General features: G+C 46.3%; 1 protein-coding gene across 1 annotated transcript in view; it reads left to right on the forward strand.

Moving 5' to 3' along the window:
• DDX6 (DEAD-box helicase 6) overlaps positions 1 to 19,613 on the forward strand; it is a 451,657-nt gene that overhangs the window by 170,648 nt on the left and 261,396 nt on the right. The window contains exons 5-6 of the mRNA XM_069614407.1: positions 4,451 to 4,580; positions 18,443 to 18,589. Coding sequence (XP_069470508.1) covers positions 4,451 to 4,580; positions 18,443 to 18,589 — 277 coding nt within the window. The remainder of the gene's footprint in view (positions 1 to 4,450; positions 4,581 to 18,442; positions 18,590 to 19,613) is intronic.

Below are 19,613 nucleotides of genomic sequence, written 5' to 3' on the forward strand. Positions count from 1 at the left end.
GGGAGGGGGGTGAGGGCATTTTGACAAAATGGTCACCCAAGGGTGCTATACTGCAGCTGAGGATTCAGCCTGCGGTAGAAAAGCACAATGGTAGAAAATTAAACCACTGCTACCAGTCACTTAAAGTACGGAGGGGTAACATACAACATGTTACAGGAGAATGTAGGATAAGGGGCTACTGGGTAACCCCCAGCACTCCACATAAGATGGTGTGTGCCTAACCTACAAAGAGAAGGTAAGTAAAGTCAATTTCACTTTACTATTCTTGGGAACAGTTCTCACAAGAAAAGGTATGAAATCTAAAGGATTCTCTTGACACTGCACTGAAGGTGCTGGTGTCGCCATACAAAAAGTAGATGCCTATGGCATTTGTCAGCCTCCAAAAACAGAGGAACCACATAATCCAAATCGGGTCAAAACGCATGTGGGTGAAAAGTCTACACGGTTAAAATATAAAGCTCGAAAGTTCAGCAAAAGAGCTGGGGGTCTCGAAGGTTGGATGGAATTTGCACAGACATTCACCATCAGTGTATTTTGTATTGTATTTGTCATTTATATAACGCTTTCTCATTTGTGGTAGGAACACCCTGAGGGACTGAAGTTTAGGTACGGGAAAGTTTCCAAAGGCTTACAGTGCGTGTATGCGTTCGGCCAAGATTAGGTATTAAGTGGGTTGGCTCTTTGGAAAGATTTCTCTTTATAGCACCTGTCCTTCCATTTCTATGGACTGTTAGGGAGACTTATGATTTCGTGCTTCATCTCCTCTCCTAGTGAGACCCGCAGATTTTTCCTTTCCATCCTGAATGAGTGGAGTCTTGTCCCACTCATTCTTATTTGCTCTGACATTTGAACTCTGTTCTGTGTTTTACCTTTACTGTGGAATCTACTTACCTGCATCTGTTTGCCCATAAGGAGCTGTGTGCTGCAAACATTGGTGTTGCTGGGAAGCCTTTGGGTTCTCCTTTTGATATTCTTTATTGTTGGGAAGAATTCTTATTAATGTGCTAATTCCTCTCTACCTTGGGGACCCCCAGCTATTTTGCTCCACTTTGGGACTTTGTACTTTTAATTCGGTTTTTCTGTTTGTGTTCTTTGAATATGGGGTTTTAGATAACTCCCTAAGCATCATCTTTTCATGTGTCACAGAGCACCCTTAGTGCAGTGACACAGAGAAGCCTTTTAGGCTGTCCCAAGGTTTAAATACCTTCTCTGGGATAAACTGTTTCCCGGAGAATGTAAAGATAAATTCACTTTACTAGTCTTTTTAAATTCCTAGGCCCAGCACACACCATCTTCCTATAGAGTACTGGAAGGGTTACCTAGTATCTCCTGTGTCTAGAAACTCATGTAGCAGTCAAAGGCTACCCTTTTCTATCGAAATGGCTGGTGGCAGTGGTTTTACAACGAACTACCATGAATTTTTTTTCCATCCCCGAACACCGGTAGCTAAAAATCGCGGGAGCCATGTTTTTCAAGATGGTGCCTTAAGCCCCTTTGTTTAAACGGGTCCCGGTCTTTTTTTCACCATTTCTTTGTGGAAAGGTCCTGCTAGTGTTTTCCTCTGCGCGCCAAAATAGGTCTGGTCCCTTTTTTCTATGCCTTTGGCAGCCTTCAGGACTGAAGATCGCCTCTGGCGCCTAAGGGTTTGGGGTGGGCAGGAAGTTAGGAAGGTGCCCAAAAGTCCCTGTGCTTAGGAGACCCAAATGCACTCTGGCGGGATTGGCTGGCTGATTGTCCGGCAAGGATCGCCACCCTGCTGGGTGAGTGGCAGCTAGGCTGGATTGAAAGGGAGAAAACTGTAAGTCTCTTGGTCTGGAAAGCAGAGTCGACCACTGGAACAAAAGAACCGAAGACAAGTTGGAAGAGGACGGCTGCTGCAACTCCTGGACTGTTGGTTTGCCCGGTGAAGCTCTGCTGCAGGTCTGAATTGCCAAGTTCTACTCAACCAAAGCTCCTTCAAGGCCGCTCTTTGAGTTGGTGGGACCAATCAACTCATAAGCTACCTGGACACCATTCTCGGAGCTGGTTAGGATTAACCAGGTAGAGGGACGCCAGCTTGTGTGCTTGAATTACAGCTACTGGAACTGAAGGAACTCCATTTCTGTCTGCTTTTTCTGACGATCGTGTGCAGTGCAGGTGTCCCCTGACGCCCTCCCTCTTGTCCCCACGGCTGAGTCTCAGGAACAGCGAGATCTGCAGGAACTACCAGAAACAGTCTTCAGCTGCACCCTTTTCTTCATATTGTACTGTGACAACCCAATTGAGAGAACTTCTCTAAGAAACCCTAACAAAGGTGAAATGAACAGACCAAACCTGGTTTGCCGTGCAGAGAAACTCTCTAGAAGGACCTTTTTACAAAGACCTGGTGAAAAAAGACCGGGCACCATTTTAGCAAAGATGGCTGGATGCCATTTTGAAAAACCGCTCCCATGGTTACTTTACTGGAGTTGCGAACGGTCGCAGTAAATGCAAACCATGGTAGTTCAAAACGAAACTACTGCCGCCAGCCAGACAATTGAGGAAAGGGTAACCTAAAAAATGTTACATGAGCATTTAGACACAGGGGATACTAGACACTAGAACCCCTACAACACTCTATTGTAAGATGGGGTGTGCTGGGTCTAGCAAGTAGTACAGTCAGTTTCACTTTACTGCCCGCTCTGGGAAACAGTTGATCTCAGAGAAGATATTTAAACCTTGGGAAATCTGGAAGACTTCCCTGTGCCACTGCACTGAAGGTGCTTTGTGACACATTTGTAAAAGATGCCTATGGAGTGTTTAGACTCTTAACCAAAAAGAAACTGTGTATAAAATCACATTAAAATACATAAGAGTGGGGGGAAAAAAGGGTCACTCTCCAGGTAAACAAATCAAGTCCTCAAAATCCAGCAAAGTTGCTGGGGGTCCCTAAGGTGGAGGGGAATTGGCGCATTTTTGAGAATTCTCCCTAACACACCCGACTGGAAGAATCCTCAAACTTGCAACTCCTCATTACTCACTGGAACCAGCGGTGGAAGATCGAGCCCCTATGCGATCTATGACAAGATCCTGGAAAATCGCAGTTTTGGGTGGGGGGGGGGGGCGGAGGACGGGGGGGGGGGGGAGTTGGGAGTAAATAAACTTTCCACCATAGGATTACGTTGGGAACAAGTAACTTTGTCTCCTGCATTGATATGTTATGGCATTTATAATGTGCCCTATACACAAGTGTTTCAAGGCGCAACGAGGCAAGGGAGGGTAATGGAGGGAAGACAGAGATGATGCTCTTACTAGGCCAGGTGACAGAGATCGTGCAGGGGAGTTGGGGAAGGGGGGGGCAAGGGGAGGGAAGGGCAGTACATGGGACCGTAAATGGAAGCAATAAATGGGAACAATAAATAAGTGCGGCTAGCTGGTGGCAGCTGCAAGGGTAAGTGTAATCAACAGGTGTCCAGTGCTGGTAGGGGGATACAGAAATAGCCACAGGATACAAGGGTTGCTGGGAGGGGCTGGGGAGGGGGGGGTTCGAGTGCAGGTCTGCAACTGGCTGGGGGGGGCACCTGGGCCTGAGAACAGAGGGTTGCCAGGTGACCCCTGCTGAACTCCCTGCTGAAACTGCAGTGGAGTGGAGGAGAGAAAGCAGAAGTAAAGAGCAAGGTCTTGAGGTGCTTCCAGAACTGGTTTTCAATTTTCAAAGACAGGGAGGCTGTTCCATAGGGAGGTCCAGCCGAGGAGCGAGATCTACGACCAACTCGTTGCTTGGAGAAGCGACGGACCCTGAAGGAGTTGGATGAGCGAACCTTTTTTGTTTGTCGAACTGTGGTAGAGTAACCTGAACTAGGCATTTACTTAAAGTAGTTGTTAAAATTATCACCAACACAAGTAAATTGCCACTTAACCTGCAGAGACCCCCTTCAGGGAAGAAACATTGTGGCTCCTGTGACCCTTGGGAACAAGGCACCATTCTTCTTAAGGTTTGAATTGCTTAAGTTAGGGAATTAACCTGTGACCTGGTTCCATCACTTAGCTCATTTTATCTGGTTACCCGCATTGCTGAATGAGATTTTAATGCATATCTGAGCTGTGGCGAGGGTACATGTGTAACAAAGTATTGTGTGATAATGCTACCTGTTGGTTTCATTTTACAGTATCCAAAAGTCATGGAACTGTTTTATTCTTGCCGTCTAAATTTAATTGTATGCCATAATGTGTGGACTCACTGAGAATATAAGCCTTGGCTGCTCATCCACGTACCTTGATTGGGTTTTGGCATACCCGAGTTTCCTGTTCATTATATGTAGGGTGGCCTTCTAGAATATGTCCACTAGGCGAGATTCAAAAAATCCATCCACAGATTCAAACCAAGCAAAGTAGATCTTTCCCCACCATAATGATGCAATTGAGCAGAGCAAATTCATTTTTTTTTAAACCTTTAACCTCCTGTCCCCCTTTGCCTTCCTGTCTGTTACAGGAGGAGAGTATTCCGATTGCGTTGTCAGGAAGAGACATCTTGGCTAGAGCAAAAAATGGAACGGGCAAAAGTGGCGCCTACCTCATTCCCTTACTTGAAAGGATAGATCTGAAGAAGGACCGCATACAAGGTAAGATGCTACTCTGTGGGAGCAGTTCCATTCCTTTGGTTTATGTTAACATATTTACCAGTGTTCAAGGTTCTAATGTGTTTTTTCCACACAGAAACCACTGTTAATTTGTTTTATTTTTTCCTGCACACAACCCTCTGTATTATCACCTTCACTTTTTAAATTGATGTCGTGATTCTCTGCACATGAATTTTCTGCAACAAGACCACATGTTTTGGCTTGTTCTCTGGTGTGATGGGGTTTGTGAAATGTAGGTTTTAGTTGGTGGCCATTTTAGGGTAGGCCCACATATTTCACTTTTGTTTTTAGAAGGGCTGTTTCCTCTAGATTTTCCATAGGTCGAAAATGACTCCAAGCATTGTCTGGATCTGGAATATGACCCAGATGGCTGGCTGTGCAGGTCTGCCCTATCGAATAGGGCAGACCTCGCCAAAATTGGTAAATGCTAGCCATACATATACTGCTCAGTCACCTAGCATTACAAGCTTTTTATTCTCCCACATGCTCAGTCTGGTTCAAGGGAGCCCGCTATGGGAAATCCTAGAGCCAAGTAAAATAACCATGTCGGCACAGAGGCCACTACTTTGCACGCAGTGACCCAGATTCTCACTGTAAATCTGGCTTAAAATATTTCAGGCGTGTTCAATCAGTTTGATCCATGGTCTACAGTATTCCTGTCTTCCCCGGCAAGGCATTTCTTTTCCCATAAAGGCAGTCCCTCACATTCTTTGCTGCTATGAAGCGGCTGCTTGTTCCCCACTACTAGTCTGTCATTCCCTTAGACTTGGGCAGCACTGAACAACCACAGGAGTAGTGTAAGATGGTTTTCTACAATCTGGCATGGTGGACAGATTATAGAAGGCCACCCTAGTTCTGGAGAACAGGGGTTAGCCAAAACCCAGTGAAGGTAGCAATGGAGAGCAATTAAGGCTATTCTTGGGAGAAAGTGAGAAGTGTCAGGGGGTACACAATGAATCCAGGCAGTGAAGTGCACCAATTCAGTTTAGACTGGCAAGTACAAATATACTCTATAGGCCCAAAAACGCACACTAAGAAATGAAATCAGTAGGTAGCACCATCACAAAACACACAATTATGAAATATATACACAGTTACCTTTAGGTTTGTAGGAATGTGTACAATTAAAATACTAAATAAGGTAAGTAATGATACAGTAGAAAGAAACCAGTTTACAAGAATATTACCCTACGTTTTCCAATCCCTCTGATATGAGGCTTTAAGCCCAAAAGTCACAATGTTTCTTCTTAGGAGAGAGGATAGATGTAGGAAGAGTTTTTGTGATAGTGAAAAATGTGCCAGAAGATACTTCAACAATGTTGCAGGCTAGTAAAATTATTTTCCTATCTTCAGGTACATCTTTTTAGATAAAACGATGAAAAAGCAATGGAATAAACTAAGGTTTATTCTATAGGTGAGACTGGGGCAACTGAATGCTTTGAGTATTCCACTCCCTGATTCTCGTTTTGCCAGTTGATGGGTTGGCTGGGATCACTGGTTTTCAGTTTTACTACTGTTTGGTCCGGTGCAGACTGTCTAAAAGTTGTGCGTCCATGGATTTCTTTGGTTGGCTGCTGGATTCAACCTGTGGCGAAGGCCAGAAGGATTCAACGATGCAGACTCTTCTAGACACCTCGTAGGAAAGCTACTTCCCCTGGATTTCAATGCACAGCGACTGTTCAGGCAGTTTATTTCTTAAGTCCATCTAAGGGCTTCATAAAATCGTACATCTGAGGCAGTGCAAAATCCACTCTTGGTATGAGGCTGTACCAAAGGAGTACATTTGCTAGCCCAGACAGAGCAGCCAGGCTCATCTTTGGAGGGAGAGGGGGTTCTAGGTTGGTGCAAAGAAATTGTAGCATAAATATGGTCCAAAGAAACTGATACTGTGTTGTAAAAATAAAGGATTTATTTAAATAGTAGGCCAAGATAGTTCTAGCGTAAGTACTAGAACATCATACAAACACAATCCTAAAAACCAATTTAATACCTATGGTGTGCGAACCAAGGTATAACCTTAGAGCATGAAGCAAGTCAAAATGAGTCAAACTGAAGGTTATACATTTGTGATAGTAATATACAATTTATGGGGAGTAAGACCAAACTAGACATTCTTTTAGAATACAATCAGTAATTCAAGGATAGTTCAGTCATGCAGTGACTCTGTTATGAAATCATAATAAACCAACCCTGCTAAAAGTATGCTCCTTGCAACATTACTTCAGAGCTAGTAAATCAACTCGTATTCTTTCTGGAGGGGCCTTTAGCTACTTTATGATGAGTATGAACACTGATCACTATTTTAGAATGCATTAAGCAGTTCAAGGAAAGCAAAGGCCTTTACACTTTGAAAGACACAATGATTTTAAGGTAAGTTATTGACCCTGTGACTATTTTGGAAACGCTCTACGCAGTTTCAGGGCAGGCACAACCCAGTGTTCAAGTATAGAAGAGCAGCAGCTATTCAAGGTAAGTAAAACCTGTTGGGAAATATTATTCTTTACTGCATCTTTACCCCAAACTTCTGTGGACCCCCTCCCCCAAAACATTTAGCTTTTATTTTTGTATCAGACCTGTTCTTTTGTACAGTGCAGTGAAGCATTAAGTTTCACTACACTGTTTTTTGCCAAACTGTTATGGGGAAACAGCATGTCCTTCTGGTTGTCAGTACTGGGAAACATGGTCCCCCTTCGTCTTGATATACTGTTACTATTTTTAGTAACTAACCACTTGTGTTCACTTTTATCATTGTACAGTGCATCTTCTTCCAATGCAGTACAATGAGGTACACTTTGTTTTGCCCTAGACTAACACTCGGAGGACTTTTGGTTATTCTAGGTGTGCTAATTGGACAAGCTGGTGGTGGCAGCAGTGACCTTTAACCATTTTTTGTGGTGCATTCAGTTTTAGCCTTACTGCATTTGGATACAAACTGTGGCCAGTGGTCAAGCATGGCCACGCCACAAGGTTGTTCGCTTGGCCTTTGACCATCTTGTCTTTTAGCCTTCTTTGTAGCCAAGTTAATACTTATGTGGCTTAAAATGCATGGGAAATCAGAGGCTTGGTACTGGAGGGCTATGGCCGTTTGCTGTCAGGAAGTGGTCTGGGGCTGTCTGTTCCCAATCCACAAACTCGTGCCCGTGTGTCCTAGTGGTATGCATGAGGTTCGCCACCAGTGGTACTAATGGACCATTGCTGGGGTGTGTGGGGGCAGATCTGTGATTGGCTAGTGGAGCTGCTGCTCTTACCTGGCTTTTAGGATAAGAGGACCCCTGCACCCACTCGGGAGGGATCCTGGAAGAAACTGAAGGATCCAAGATTCCTCTCTAGCTAGAAGACTGGCGATGAGACTATGGACCTGCCAGGAGAAGGCTTGGCAACCAACTTCTGCCCTGGTAGAGCCCTGTCCTGTGGAAGATATCCAGCAATTCTGCAAAGGAGCTGCGATCCTTGGAGTGGAGGAAACCTCCATTCACTATCGGCTCGGAGTCCTACGAAGAGCCTTAGCAAGTGCCCCAGGACTGCCCTGTGGCTGACCAGTGCTGAGTTTGGGCTACCATGCTGCAGACATTGCCGTTCCGAGTTGAGGCCTGGAACTTGGGGGAAATCTTCAGCCCATGCAACACGACATAACGCAGCAAAATGAATGGCCCTAGCAGCAAGGGGACCGGAGATGAGGGGAAAGGTGGATTGGGGGGAGCACCTGGGATAGGAGGGAAAGTCTGACAGCGGAAAGTGAATCCCTTTGAGTCACTGCATCTGTGGCTGTCGTTAGACTGATTTCCTGCATCCATTCCTGTCCTGATTCAACTGAGACCTTGCACCAGCATTAGACACCGACCGGAGAGCTGCTCAAACCTGCAACCCCTGGGAATCAAGAACTGAATCTCACAGCTGGGAAAGTGACCTGCCAAGTCACATGAAGAACAGGGGGTTGAGTTATAGCAATACTTGCCTGCTCCCCTAACTTCCTTCCAAAAGTGTAACTTTAAAAATTTGGCTTTGCCATTGCTTAGTCACACAAGCACAAGTTGGGAACACACGTTTGTTAGCTAGTTTCTCGTCCCCTGACACTTGGAATTCTTCACTGGATCCCAGAGACCCTAACTTCATTTTGTCCAGCTTCACGAAACTATATTGCTATATATGTATCTTATTTTTAGTATTGAGTTATTGGCTGTTGGTAGTCATTTTGCACTCTTACTTGACCATAAGTAAAGTGTTTTTATACCTGCGCCGAGTGTGTTGACTATTTCTGTGTGCTCATTGTGGACCCCTTGCAAGCTTGCCTCCTCTTGCCTTAGCCTAGACCACTCTCCTTGCTACTTTGAACTGGTTTGGCTACAGCTCCCAGAGTTTTTCCTGTCGCAATATAGGTTGGCCTTTGTTAGGCAAGAATGTATGTAGTACCCTGTGGGAGACTGCACCAGCCTTGTCCTCTTGGCAAAACCCAACCTTTGGTATAAGCATGTACTACTCAAGTTGGTAGAGTAACTGAGCAGCCAGGCTTATCTCCATAGGGGTCAATGTGAGCTATAGGATTATCATACAGATTCAGTGACAAGTATCCAAATAAACACTTGCACTGAAGGTTTCTTGATTAAACAATGATTTTAGTTAGTTGAATAAACCTTCTTTAGAAGGGAGCAAATATGTTACACAAAAATATACTTCAGAATAGAACCTCTCAGTTTCTGTAAATCAGTAGATCCCCATTTGGGATGGCACACAGACGCTTCCTACACCCTGAGGTGACTTAAATAATGAGGACACTGTGGCCATTGATGGATCATTGGTACATTTAGAGCAATACTGAGGTTGGTGTTAAAAGGAAAAGATGAGGGAATAAAACAATGGTTAACACTTATCTTAAGCAGGTAAGTACTTTTTGAACCCTTCAATGCAAAGTAAATTTTGCCTTTCCTGGGGGAAAGGCAAAGCACAAAGGTCGGAGGTAAGAAGAGTCTTTCGGGGAGCTAGGACAGGCAATGTTAGTTGAGCAAGACTCTAGGTGAGCTGAAGCACTTCTTGCAGGTAGGTAAAGTCGTGCACAATGTTTTAGAAGTCTTTGTAGAAAATGAAATCACTGTAGGGTCTGAAGCTGGGAGTCTTGTGAGGGGCAAAGTTGCTAGCAACTCTGCAAAGGCAACCAAGACGAGTCCACTGAGAGCTAGCAAGACTACACAACAAGAGGTAAGCAACCCCTTAGTTTTACAGTGTTGGGGAGAATTCTCAGAAATGTGCTAATTCCCTCCACCTTGGAGACCCCTAACAACTTTCCTGGATTTTGAGGACTTGATTTTTTTTTTACCTGGAGAGTGTGACCCTTTCTCACTCATGTATTTTGTGATTTTGTACACTGTCCGTAGGAATCATCTTTTACATTGTCACATAGCCTCTTCAGTGCAGTGACACGGGAAGTCTTTCAGATTTCCCAAAGGTTTTTCTGCGATAAACTGTTTCCCAGAGCAGTAAAGTGAAATTGACTTTACTTACCATTGTCACTTTCTAGACCCAGCACACGCTATCTTACAATAAGGTGCTGGAGGGGTTACCTAGTATACCCTTTGTCCAGCTTCTCATGTAACATTTTTTATGTTGGCCTTATTCTCACTCAATGGCTGGTGGCAGTGGTTTCGTTTGAACTACCATGGTGTGCCTTTACCGCGGGCTGCGTTCGCACCTACAGTAAAGCACACATGGGAGCCATCTTTGTCATAATGCCCACCGGTCGTCTTTTTCGCCATTTCATCCTTCTTGAGATTTACTCTGTGCGCCAAACCAGGTTTGGTCTCTTTGTTCATTTTGCCTTTGACGAGTGAAGCCCGCCTCTCGCTCTAAAGTGTCTGGGGTAGGCAGGAAGTGAGGGAGGTGCCCGAAGCTCCCTTTGCTTAGTATCATAGGAGACACAAATGCACTCTGTGGTGATTGGCCAGCTGACTGTCTGGAAAGGACAGACACCCTACTGGGGGAGTGACAGCTAGGCTGGAATGAATGGGAGAGAACTGAATAAAAGGCGAGTCTTTTGCCTTGGAAGACTCAGGCGACCACTGGAGGAAGGAACCGAAGAAGAACTTGAAGAGGATGCCTGCTGCAACTCCTGTACCGTTGGTCAGCCCAGTGAAGCACTGCTGCAGTGCCAAAACACCCAAGTTCGCATTGACTAAAGTCCCTGCAAGGATGACTTCTCCCCTTGAGTTGGTGGGACCAATCAACTCCAAAGTAAGTTACCTGCACATCCATCTCGGAGCTGGTTGAATTTCCAGAGTTGCTGCTGGAAACCGAATAGCCAGGGAGACAAACACCAGATTGTGTGTTCTTTTAAGCTGGCCTAGAGCTTTTGCAAGATCCTCCGTACTCCCAGAAAGCAGGACTGACCGAGCCTGAGCCCCCTCGACAGAGTGCTTGGCCCCAGAAGCAAGGAAAGCCCATCTCGACAGCCAGGAACCGCTGTGTTGCTATTTGCGCTAGAGGTGAGGAGCTCAAACACTGAACAGCCACTGAAAGTGAAGTTTGCTGTTTGCGGGTTTTGACTGTCCCAGTGCATTGCAGGGGTTCCCCAACATCCTCCCTCTTGTCCCCACGACTGAGGCCCAGGAACAGTTAGATCTGCAGAGGTGAAAAGGAACAGAAGTCATCAGGTGCATCTTTTCTTCATTTCGAAGGTACTGTAAAAAAGTCTAAACTTGCCTCTTACTGTAGAGTGCTTGCAACTTCTACAACTCGCAAGTCTATCAGCTTGTGGCCCTACATTTGATTCTTATTTTCATCCGAGTCCTAAGAACTTGTGCAGACTTTTCCATTTGCTTACCAGAAGTGCTTCATCGTATACAAGACTTTTGCCCATTGACTTTGGCTTAGCCTATTGAATTGTATGACTTTTTGGAGGATCCAAAAGTATTTGCATGTTTAAGAATATTTGTGGTCTCTTGTTCTAATAACCATTGTTTGCCAAATTCTAAAAGTATTCTGAATGCCAACAATAAGATATTAATGTCCCCAGCACTCTAGTTATTGAAGTCACCTGTGGGTGTAGGTTGTCTGTGGGCCATCCCAAAAGGGTATTTACTGATTTAGAAACTAAGAGTGTACAGTATTGAAGTGTATTTGTTGGACTATTATATTGCTCCCTTCTGAAGAAGGCTTATTCTAACTGACAAATTAATTGTTTATGCAAGAAACCTTGAGTGTAAGAGTTTATTTGAATACCTGTAACTGTAAATCTCTCTAACTCCACTATAGCTCACATTGACCCCTCTTGACGTGAGCCTGGCTGCTCAACACGCTACCAAAACTGCGTAGTACAAGCTTATACCAAAGGGTGGGTTTCCTATACCTGTGGTCAGAGTTGTGTAGTGGTCCCAGAGGGTACTGCATACAAACCTTGGCCAACATGCAGTACTTTTTGGTTAGAAAGTGGTTCCAGCTGGCTTCTGTTCCTGTGTAGGTCTGTAGATCTTGTTCCTGGGCTTCAGTTGTGGGGGTTAAGAGAGGATGTCTGGGGACTCCTGCAGTACGAGCTGAAGGACGGCGTCGGCAATGGGCAAACTTCCGATCAGTGGCACACAGTTTTTGCTTCTCGCAGCTCTCGCAAACGGCACCACTGCGGTTATCGGATACCGTATGGACTGTCCTCGCACCTGGGGACCAGCACTCTGAGGAGGCTCAGGCTTGGTCAGTCCTGCTTCATGCTGGAGCTCTGGTCTGACGACGACACACTAGATTCTGGTGTTACTCTGCTTGGCAATTGGTTCCTGCAGCAGCAATGAAAGTACAGCCAGCTTCGAGGGGATTTCCAGATGAGTTAGTCTTTGGGTCTACTGGTACCACCAACCCAAGGGGAGAAGTCGTCCTTTGTAGGGCTTCTCTAATTGAGGCGAATTTGGAGCTTCAGCACTGCAGCAGGGCTTCACCGGGCAAACGAACGGTCCAGGAGTTGCAGCAAGCGTCTCTTCCAAGTTCTTCGCCGGATTCCTTTATCCAGCGATCAATTCCGCCTTCCAAGCAAAAAGCCTTGCCTTTTATGCAGGTTTCTCCCATTCATTCGCAGCCTAGCTGTCAATCACACAGCAGGGTGACTATCCTCCAAGGACAGCCAACCAATTACCTTTTGGGTGCTTTCCTCCAATCAAGGGGATTAAGCACAGTGAGTTTCGGGCACCTCCCTCACTTCCTGCCCCTGCCAGACACGCTGGAGGCAGAGGTGGGCTTCACCAGTGAATCCCACCAAAGACTAAATGAACAAGGGGACCAAACCTGGTTTGGCGTGCAGAGTAAATCTCAAGAAGGATCTTTCCAACAGAAAATGGAGAAAAAAAGACAACGGAGCCATTTTAATGAAATAGGCACCCATGGGTACATAGCACACAATGGTAGTAAAAAGTAAACCACTGCCATCAGCCATTAATTGTAGGAAGGGTAACATAAAAAATGTTACATCAGAAAATAGACAAAGGGGATACTAAATACCTTAAATACCAGAACTGTTTTTACCTATACAAGAATCTAGACCAGTGGTGCACAACTGATTTTGACAGAGGGCCGAATGTACCTTACATGATGGCTATAGTGGGCCGAAAAGTAAATGTGGGTGGGGCGGTAGGCGGAGTGGGGCTTTGCAGGAGGCTTTTTCAACCCCCAATTTTTTATTAAACACATGGAAAAAGAATACGTTTTTGAGGTGTAATGATTTTTATTTGGATTTCAAACTTACATTTTGTACTGCACATTTTTATCATTTCTATTTAGTTATTGCATATCATCTGTTTAATTAAATTATATATTTTATTGGACCTTGATTGGACATTACGTTATTTTGGATAGCTATACTTTACTGTTTGGGTTGCCCAAGAGGAGTATAGCCTTCGTTGAGCAAAGGATGTACATCCAACTGTGCCTGTTTTTTAGCTTTATTTTTGGGTTCACTCTTGGAGTGCAACACTATGCCCCATGGCTCCCACCCCTCAAGCAAACACTATGCCCCATGGCTCCCACCCCTCAAGCAAACACTATGCCCCATGGCTCCCACCCCTCAAGCAAACACTATGCCCCATGGCTCCCACCCCTCAAGCAAACACTATGCCCCATGGCTCCCACCCCTCAAGCAAACACTATGCCCCATGGCTCCCACCCCTCAAGCAAACGCTATGCCCCATGGCTCCCACCCCTCAAGCAAACGCTATGCCCCATGGCTCCCACCCCTCAAGCAAACGCTATGCCCCATGGCTCCCACCCCTCAAGCAAACACTATGCCCCATGGCTCCCACCCCTCAAGCAAACACTATGCCCCATGGCTCCCACCCCTCAAGCAAACACTATGCCCCATGGCTCCCACCCCTCAAGCAAACACTATGCCCCATGGCCCCCACCCCCCAAGCAAACACTATGCCCCATGGCCCCCACCCCCCAAGCAAACACTATGCCCCATGGCCCCCACCCCCCAAGCAAACACTATGCCCCATGGCCCCCACCCCTCAAGCAAACACTATGCCCCATGGCCCCCACCCCTCAAGCAAACACTATGCCCCATGGCCCCCACCCCTCAAGCAAACACTATGCCCCATGGCCCCCACCCCTCAAGCAAACACTATGCCCCATGGCCCCCACCCCTCAAGCAAACACTATGCCCCATGGCCCCCACCCCTCAAGCAAACACTATGCCCCATGGCCCCCACCCCCCAAGCAAACACTATGCCCCATGGCCCCCACCCCCCAAGCAAACACTATGCCCCATGGCCCCCACCCCTCAAGCAAACACTATGCCCCATGGCCCCCACCCCTCAAGCAAACACTATGCCCCATGGCCCCCACCCCTCAAGCAAACACTATGCCCCATGGCCCCCACCCCTCAAGCAAACACTATGCCCCATGGCTCCCACCCCTCAAGCAAACACTATGCCCCATGGCTCCCACCCCTCAAGCAAACACTATGCCCCATGGCTCCCACCCCTCAAGCAAACACTATGCCCCATGGCTCCCACCCCTCAAGCAAACACTATGCCCCATGGCTCCCACCCCTCAAGCAAACACTATGCCCCATGGCTCCCACCCCTCAAGCAAACACTATGCCCCATGGCTCCCACCCCTCAAGCAAACACTATGCCCCATGGCTCCCACCCCTCAAGCAAACACTATGCCCCATGGCTCCCACCCCTCAAGCAAACACTATGCCCCATGGCTCCCACCCCTCAAGCAAACACTATGCCCCAAGGCCCCCACCCCTCAAGCAAAAACCATGGCCCCCAACCATATGCCCATGCCACCAAGCATGCACCATGCATGCATACTCATACAGACACCAACCCCCCCCCACCCCTGCATACAAACTAACAAGTATACACCATGCATCGATACAGACCTGAACCCCACCCCCAACTCACCAAACAAACTCACAAGCATGCACCCATACAGACCCGGACACCCCCCCGCATCTCCACACAAACTCCCCCCCGCCCCCCAAATATGTACTTGCTGGACGACGTGCTTGAAGGCAGGCTAGCTCGAACGCTGGCGAGGTCCGGTACTACGGTGGGCATGGCAAGGCTGAAATGCCTTCCGGCATCAAGCCTTATTGACAACGCCAGCCATAGTGCTGGCCCTCCATTGGTGCGTCACACACGCACTACGTGGCTCGTAGGAGCTACGTGGTTCGTGTGCCCTGAGCCAATGAGGGCCAGTGTTTTGTCCGGCCCGGAAGACAGTCTTTTCCTAATGGAGCGCGGCCGATGCTGCTTGCGGGCCGCCCTCCATTAGGAAAGTGTTTGTTGCTGGCGGGCGGACAAAACGGCATGGCGGCCCGCAACTGGCCCGCGGGCCGTATGTTGTGCACCCATGCTCTAGACATTGACTTTGGCCTACCTATTGCATCGAATCAACTCCTCTGAACACTATTTTCACTGTTTTCGTAACTGTAATTTTCATTTTTATTAACTTATGCCTTTTTGCTCCTACTTCAAACGCTTTGAATGCCATTTTGCTCCTCCTTCAAAGTAGCTTAAATGTTTGAGAACTGGTTAGTGTAAAGTATTGTAATATATTTTTGTGATATTAATTGCCTCCTTTTAGTGAATGTTTTCTAACACTGTGTAATTAATAAGCGTCTATCTGGATACTTATTGTGGACCTCTGTTTAACACCCTTACAAGCTCACATTCCCTCTTGAGCTAAGCCTTGCTGCTCAGCCCGCTACCAAAAACTGTATGGTACAGACTTGTATCAAAGGTTGGTTTGGCTTACACCTGTAGTCCTAGTTGTGTGTAGCGGTCCCAAAAGGTACTATACAAACTTTGCCTAACAGCGGGTAGAGGGGGAGGCCCCGCCTCCAAATCTACTATCTCAAGGTGAATTGTCAAATGCATCTCACTCTGCTGCACTCTTGCTAAGGGACAACTGCTCTTCAAGCCTAGAGCGCATTCTTCTTGAGGCATAGGGGCTTCCATGGCATTCTTTGCAAATGTTCCCCTAGAGTACATTTGCAAATTCTCTTCTCCGTACTCTCGATCGTCATAAGGCTCCCTCACGGCAGAAAAATGCAATCGGAGAGACCTCTACGCGTGAGGGTTTTTGATTACACTACATGTCACGTTAGGGAAAGTGTTACAGGCACACCCATGTCGACGTCCCCTTTCGATTCTCGAAAGACTAGATGCAATACTCCAGTTACCACTGGATGTCGGACTATGGCTCTAAGCAGATACAATCATCAAATGCTTTTACGGTAAGTATTGCATGTCATCTGAGCAATCCAGAGACTAATCTGCCATACATTCTGGAGGCACTGGACAACTCTAGTAAACTAACAGGAATCAGAATAAATAAAAATAAGTCATGCCTGTTTCCACTGGCTGCTACGGCAAAGCGGGCTGAGGACTTGCCAGACCTTCCTTTGCCCTTGAGCAAGGACTCCTTTAGATACTTGTGCATTAACATTTATCACCCTAAGCGAGAACATGAATCCAACACTGTAAGCCAAACTTTAGTTAGTAGAATCTATGGAGTTCTGGAGTAAGTTGCCCCTGTTGGTGATGAGCAGAGCAGCGTTGCTAAAAATGGTTGCACTGCCGAGACTCCTGCATTGTTTTGGTAAAGTCCTGTATAATATACCAAGGCATTACTTTTGGGAGTTAGATGGAATATGTGGGAGGTTCCTGTGGCAGGAGGGGAGGAACATGGTAGCTTTGAGCACGCTGCAAAGGCCGTATGAGCAGGGTGGGGTTAAAGATAACAAACTTAGAATTGTACTTTCTGGCGTGCCAGCTGCAATATGTTGTACAATGGATGACTATCCCACGGCAGTAACGATGCTGCTACAACCAGTTATAACAAGACCTCCTGTGGATCCCCACCAGGGAGAAAACTTGTAACCCTTATCTAGCGGAGTTGGGCATCAGAGTTTGGACTAGGAACTGTAAGGTTATGAGGCTAGTGGACCCACTCTCGCCACACATTGATAGACCACACCTTGCAATCAGAATTGAAGTGTAAAGAGAAATGGGAAAAGGAATTGGTAAAGACATTTGAGGATAGAATGGAAAGAAGGAACATTGTACAATAAGTCTCTAGAAATGCAAGACTACAGTTAATGCATGTTTCGGGAATGCCCGATAGTGCACGGGTTCTGGAGGAAGGTGGCACACAAGGCAGCCCAGGGGGCATAGAGCTGGATATCCAGACACTTGCATGCTAGGTCGATGGAGGAATAAATGATAAACCGTTGATAAAATCAGATTTGATGTACATAATGGCTATATGTAGTAGGTCTATTGGTTGGAAAGATACCAAAGAGCCGAGCATAACTAGATGGATTTGGAAAAATGTATTATAGCGGAGACAGGAGTGTGGGAGAAGGTACTCTGAGAACAAAAAGCTGATGTGGGAATGGATATCGAACAATGGATAGTGTTTACTGTGACACTGTTTGCAAATGAAGGAGGAGGGGAGGCTGCAGAGTCGGCACAGGGGACGGTCAATGCGTTGGGATAACAATGTATAACTAGATAGGTTGCATAGGCTAAGTTTGGGGGGGGTTATGTCGAGTTAGATGGAGTAGATGACTGAATAAGATGATATCCTGATTAATGTGTGATTAGTTTATAACGATGCAATACAAATATTGAACAAAGAAAAGGTAAGACAGAAGCTATCTCACTGTTCTTGGGAACTGTAGTTCAAACAAGAAAAGTTATTTAAAAATTGAGAAGTCCAAGGGACGTCTCACTGGCACTGCACAGAGGGTGCTGTGTGTCACTAGGCAAAATGCATATGCCTATGGAGTTTACCAGAGTCCAGTTATAAATCCAATTCCAAGAAAAACATGAGTGAGGGGGCGAAAAGTACTACTCAGGAGGTTGAAAATAAAGATCCCAGATTCTAGCAAAAGAGCTGAAGGGCTCGAAGGTTAAAGGGAATTTGCACAGAAACTAATTATTCTCCCGAGTGCCCCCTTTTAAGCTTCACCCAATGCAAGACCTACAGACACAGAAAAGGCAAATAACACACCAGATGCCTCACACAACCAACTGGCACCTAAGAATAATATCCCCATCACTCTTAAACCTGAAGATACGTTCATTCCTGGGGTAGAGGACAATGGACATCAACAGAAAAGATGATCTCTAAATCTCACATTCCTACTTTTATATTTTGTTCCCACCTTTGCCCTGTAGCCAAACTATCCACGGTCCACAAACGATCATTTGTTGATGGTATGTATGGTCCATGTCACGATGGGGCATTGATCTTGTACATTCATGCTGTCACCAGTGCATTTTGACATGACTATAACCTCAAACGGCTTTTTTTGTGTAGCACCATGTTGAAACTGAACATATTTTTCTTTCTTGCAGCAATGGTGATTGTACCCACTCGAGAACTTGCCCTGCAGGTTAGTCAGATTTGCATCCAGGTCAGCAAGCACATGGGAGGAGTTAAAGTGATGGCAACCACAGGTGGAACAAACCTGAGAGACGATATAATGAGGCTTGATGATACAGGTGACTTTCATTGAATGATTTACCATGCTATACCAATTACAATGTTGTGCCCGCTGACTAGTCTAGAGAAAGAAAATGCCCTTCGAAGGGATTGTCTTCAATGTATTCCTTATCTTGATAGATCACTTCTAGCTTGCTGGCCTCAGAGCATTTTTTCAGTAGAGGGCGCTGTGCGTAGACGCCCCTCGAGTTGGTGTCCCTCGTCAGCCTCCGTATCGGCGCCGACGTCATCGTGCGTATAAATAGACCCGCGCAGCGTCCGTTGCTCAGTTCAATTTTTCCGCGCTTCGTGGGCCTCGGAATCGTGTTGCTCAGTTCTTCAAGTATTTCTTATTATTCCTCGAAGATATGTCATTCGATGGCTTCCTCTTCCGAACTGTTGACCCCACGGTCCGGCTTCAATAAGTGTCGAGATTGTGGGAAGAAAATGTCGTTGATGGATCCTCACAGGATCTGTTTGTGTTGCCTGGGATCAGAGCATCACTGTTCGGAAAGCGAGGACTGCATGTCCATGATGGCGAAAGCCTTGAAGGAGCGTAAGGGGAAGCTAGAAAGAGGTAAGACTCTTAAAACTTCAACTTCTTCGAAAGTTTCCTCGGCAGAGTCGAGACATTAGTCTCCTCGCCATCACAGGAAACATTCTCGCCCAAGGTCTCGAAGCGGTTCCCATCAGTCTTCGAGATCTAAACACTTGAAAAAGAGGCGTCGTAGATCTCCTTCTTCCCCGGAAAGGGTCGCCTGCCCCACGAAACACAGATCTCCAGCTAAGTGGGAGGAATTCGTAAAGAAATGCTTAGCGTCTTCAAGAAAGCGGCCTCAACCCCCTCAGATGGCTAAAGGTGATACCCTGGGTGAAAGACCCTAAAAAGTCGAAACGCTGCGGGTCGTTGCACCCGGCAAAAGAAACTGCCGAGAGTGTCATGAACCCTCGAGCAAAGGCAGTAAGACCGCGTCGTCGAAGGTTCCTTCGACACACAAATCTGTCGAATCGACGACGTCTTCGATGCTGCTGTCGACACTGATT

The sequence above is a fragment of the Ambystoma mexicanum genome, chromosome 9, assembly GCF_040938575.1.
Source record: "Ambystoma mexicanum isolate Mex_15411 chromosome 9, UKY_AmexF1_1, whole genome shotgun sequence".
In the NCBI taxonomy this organism is placed as follows: Eukaryota; Metazoa; Chordata; class Amphibia; order Caudata; family Ambystomatidae; genus Ambystoma; species Ambystoma mexicanum.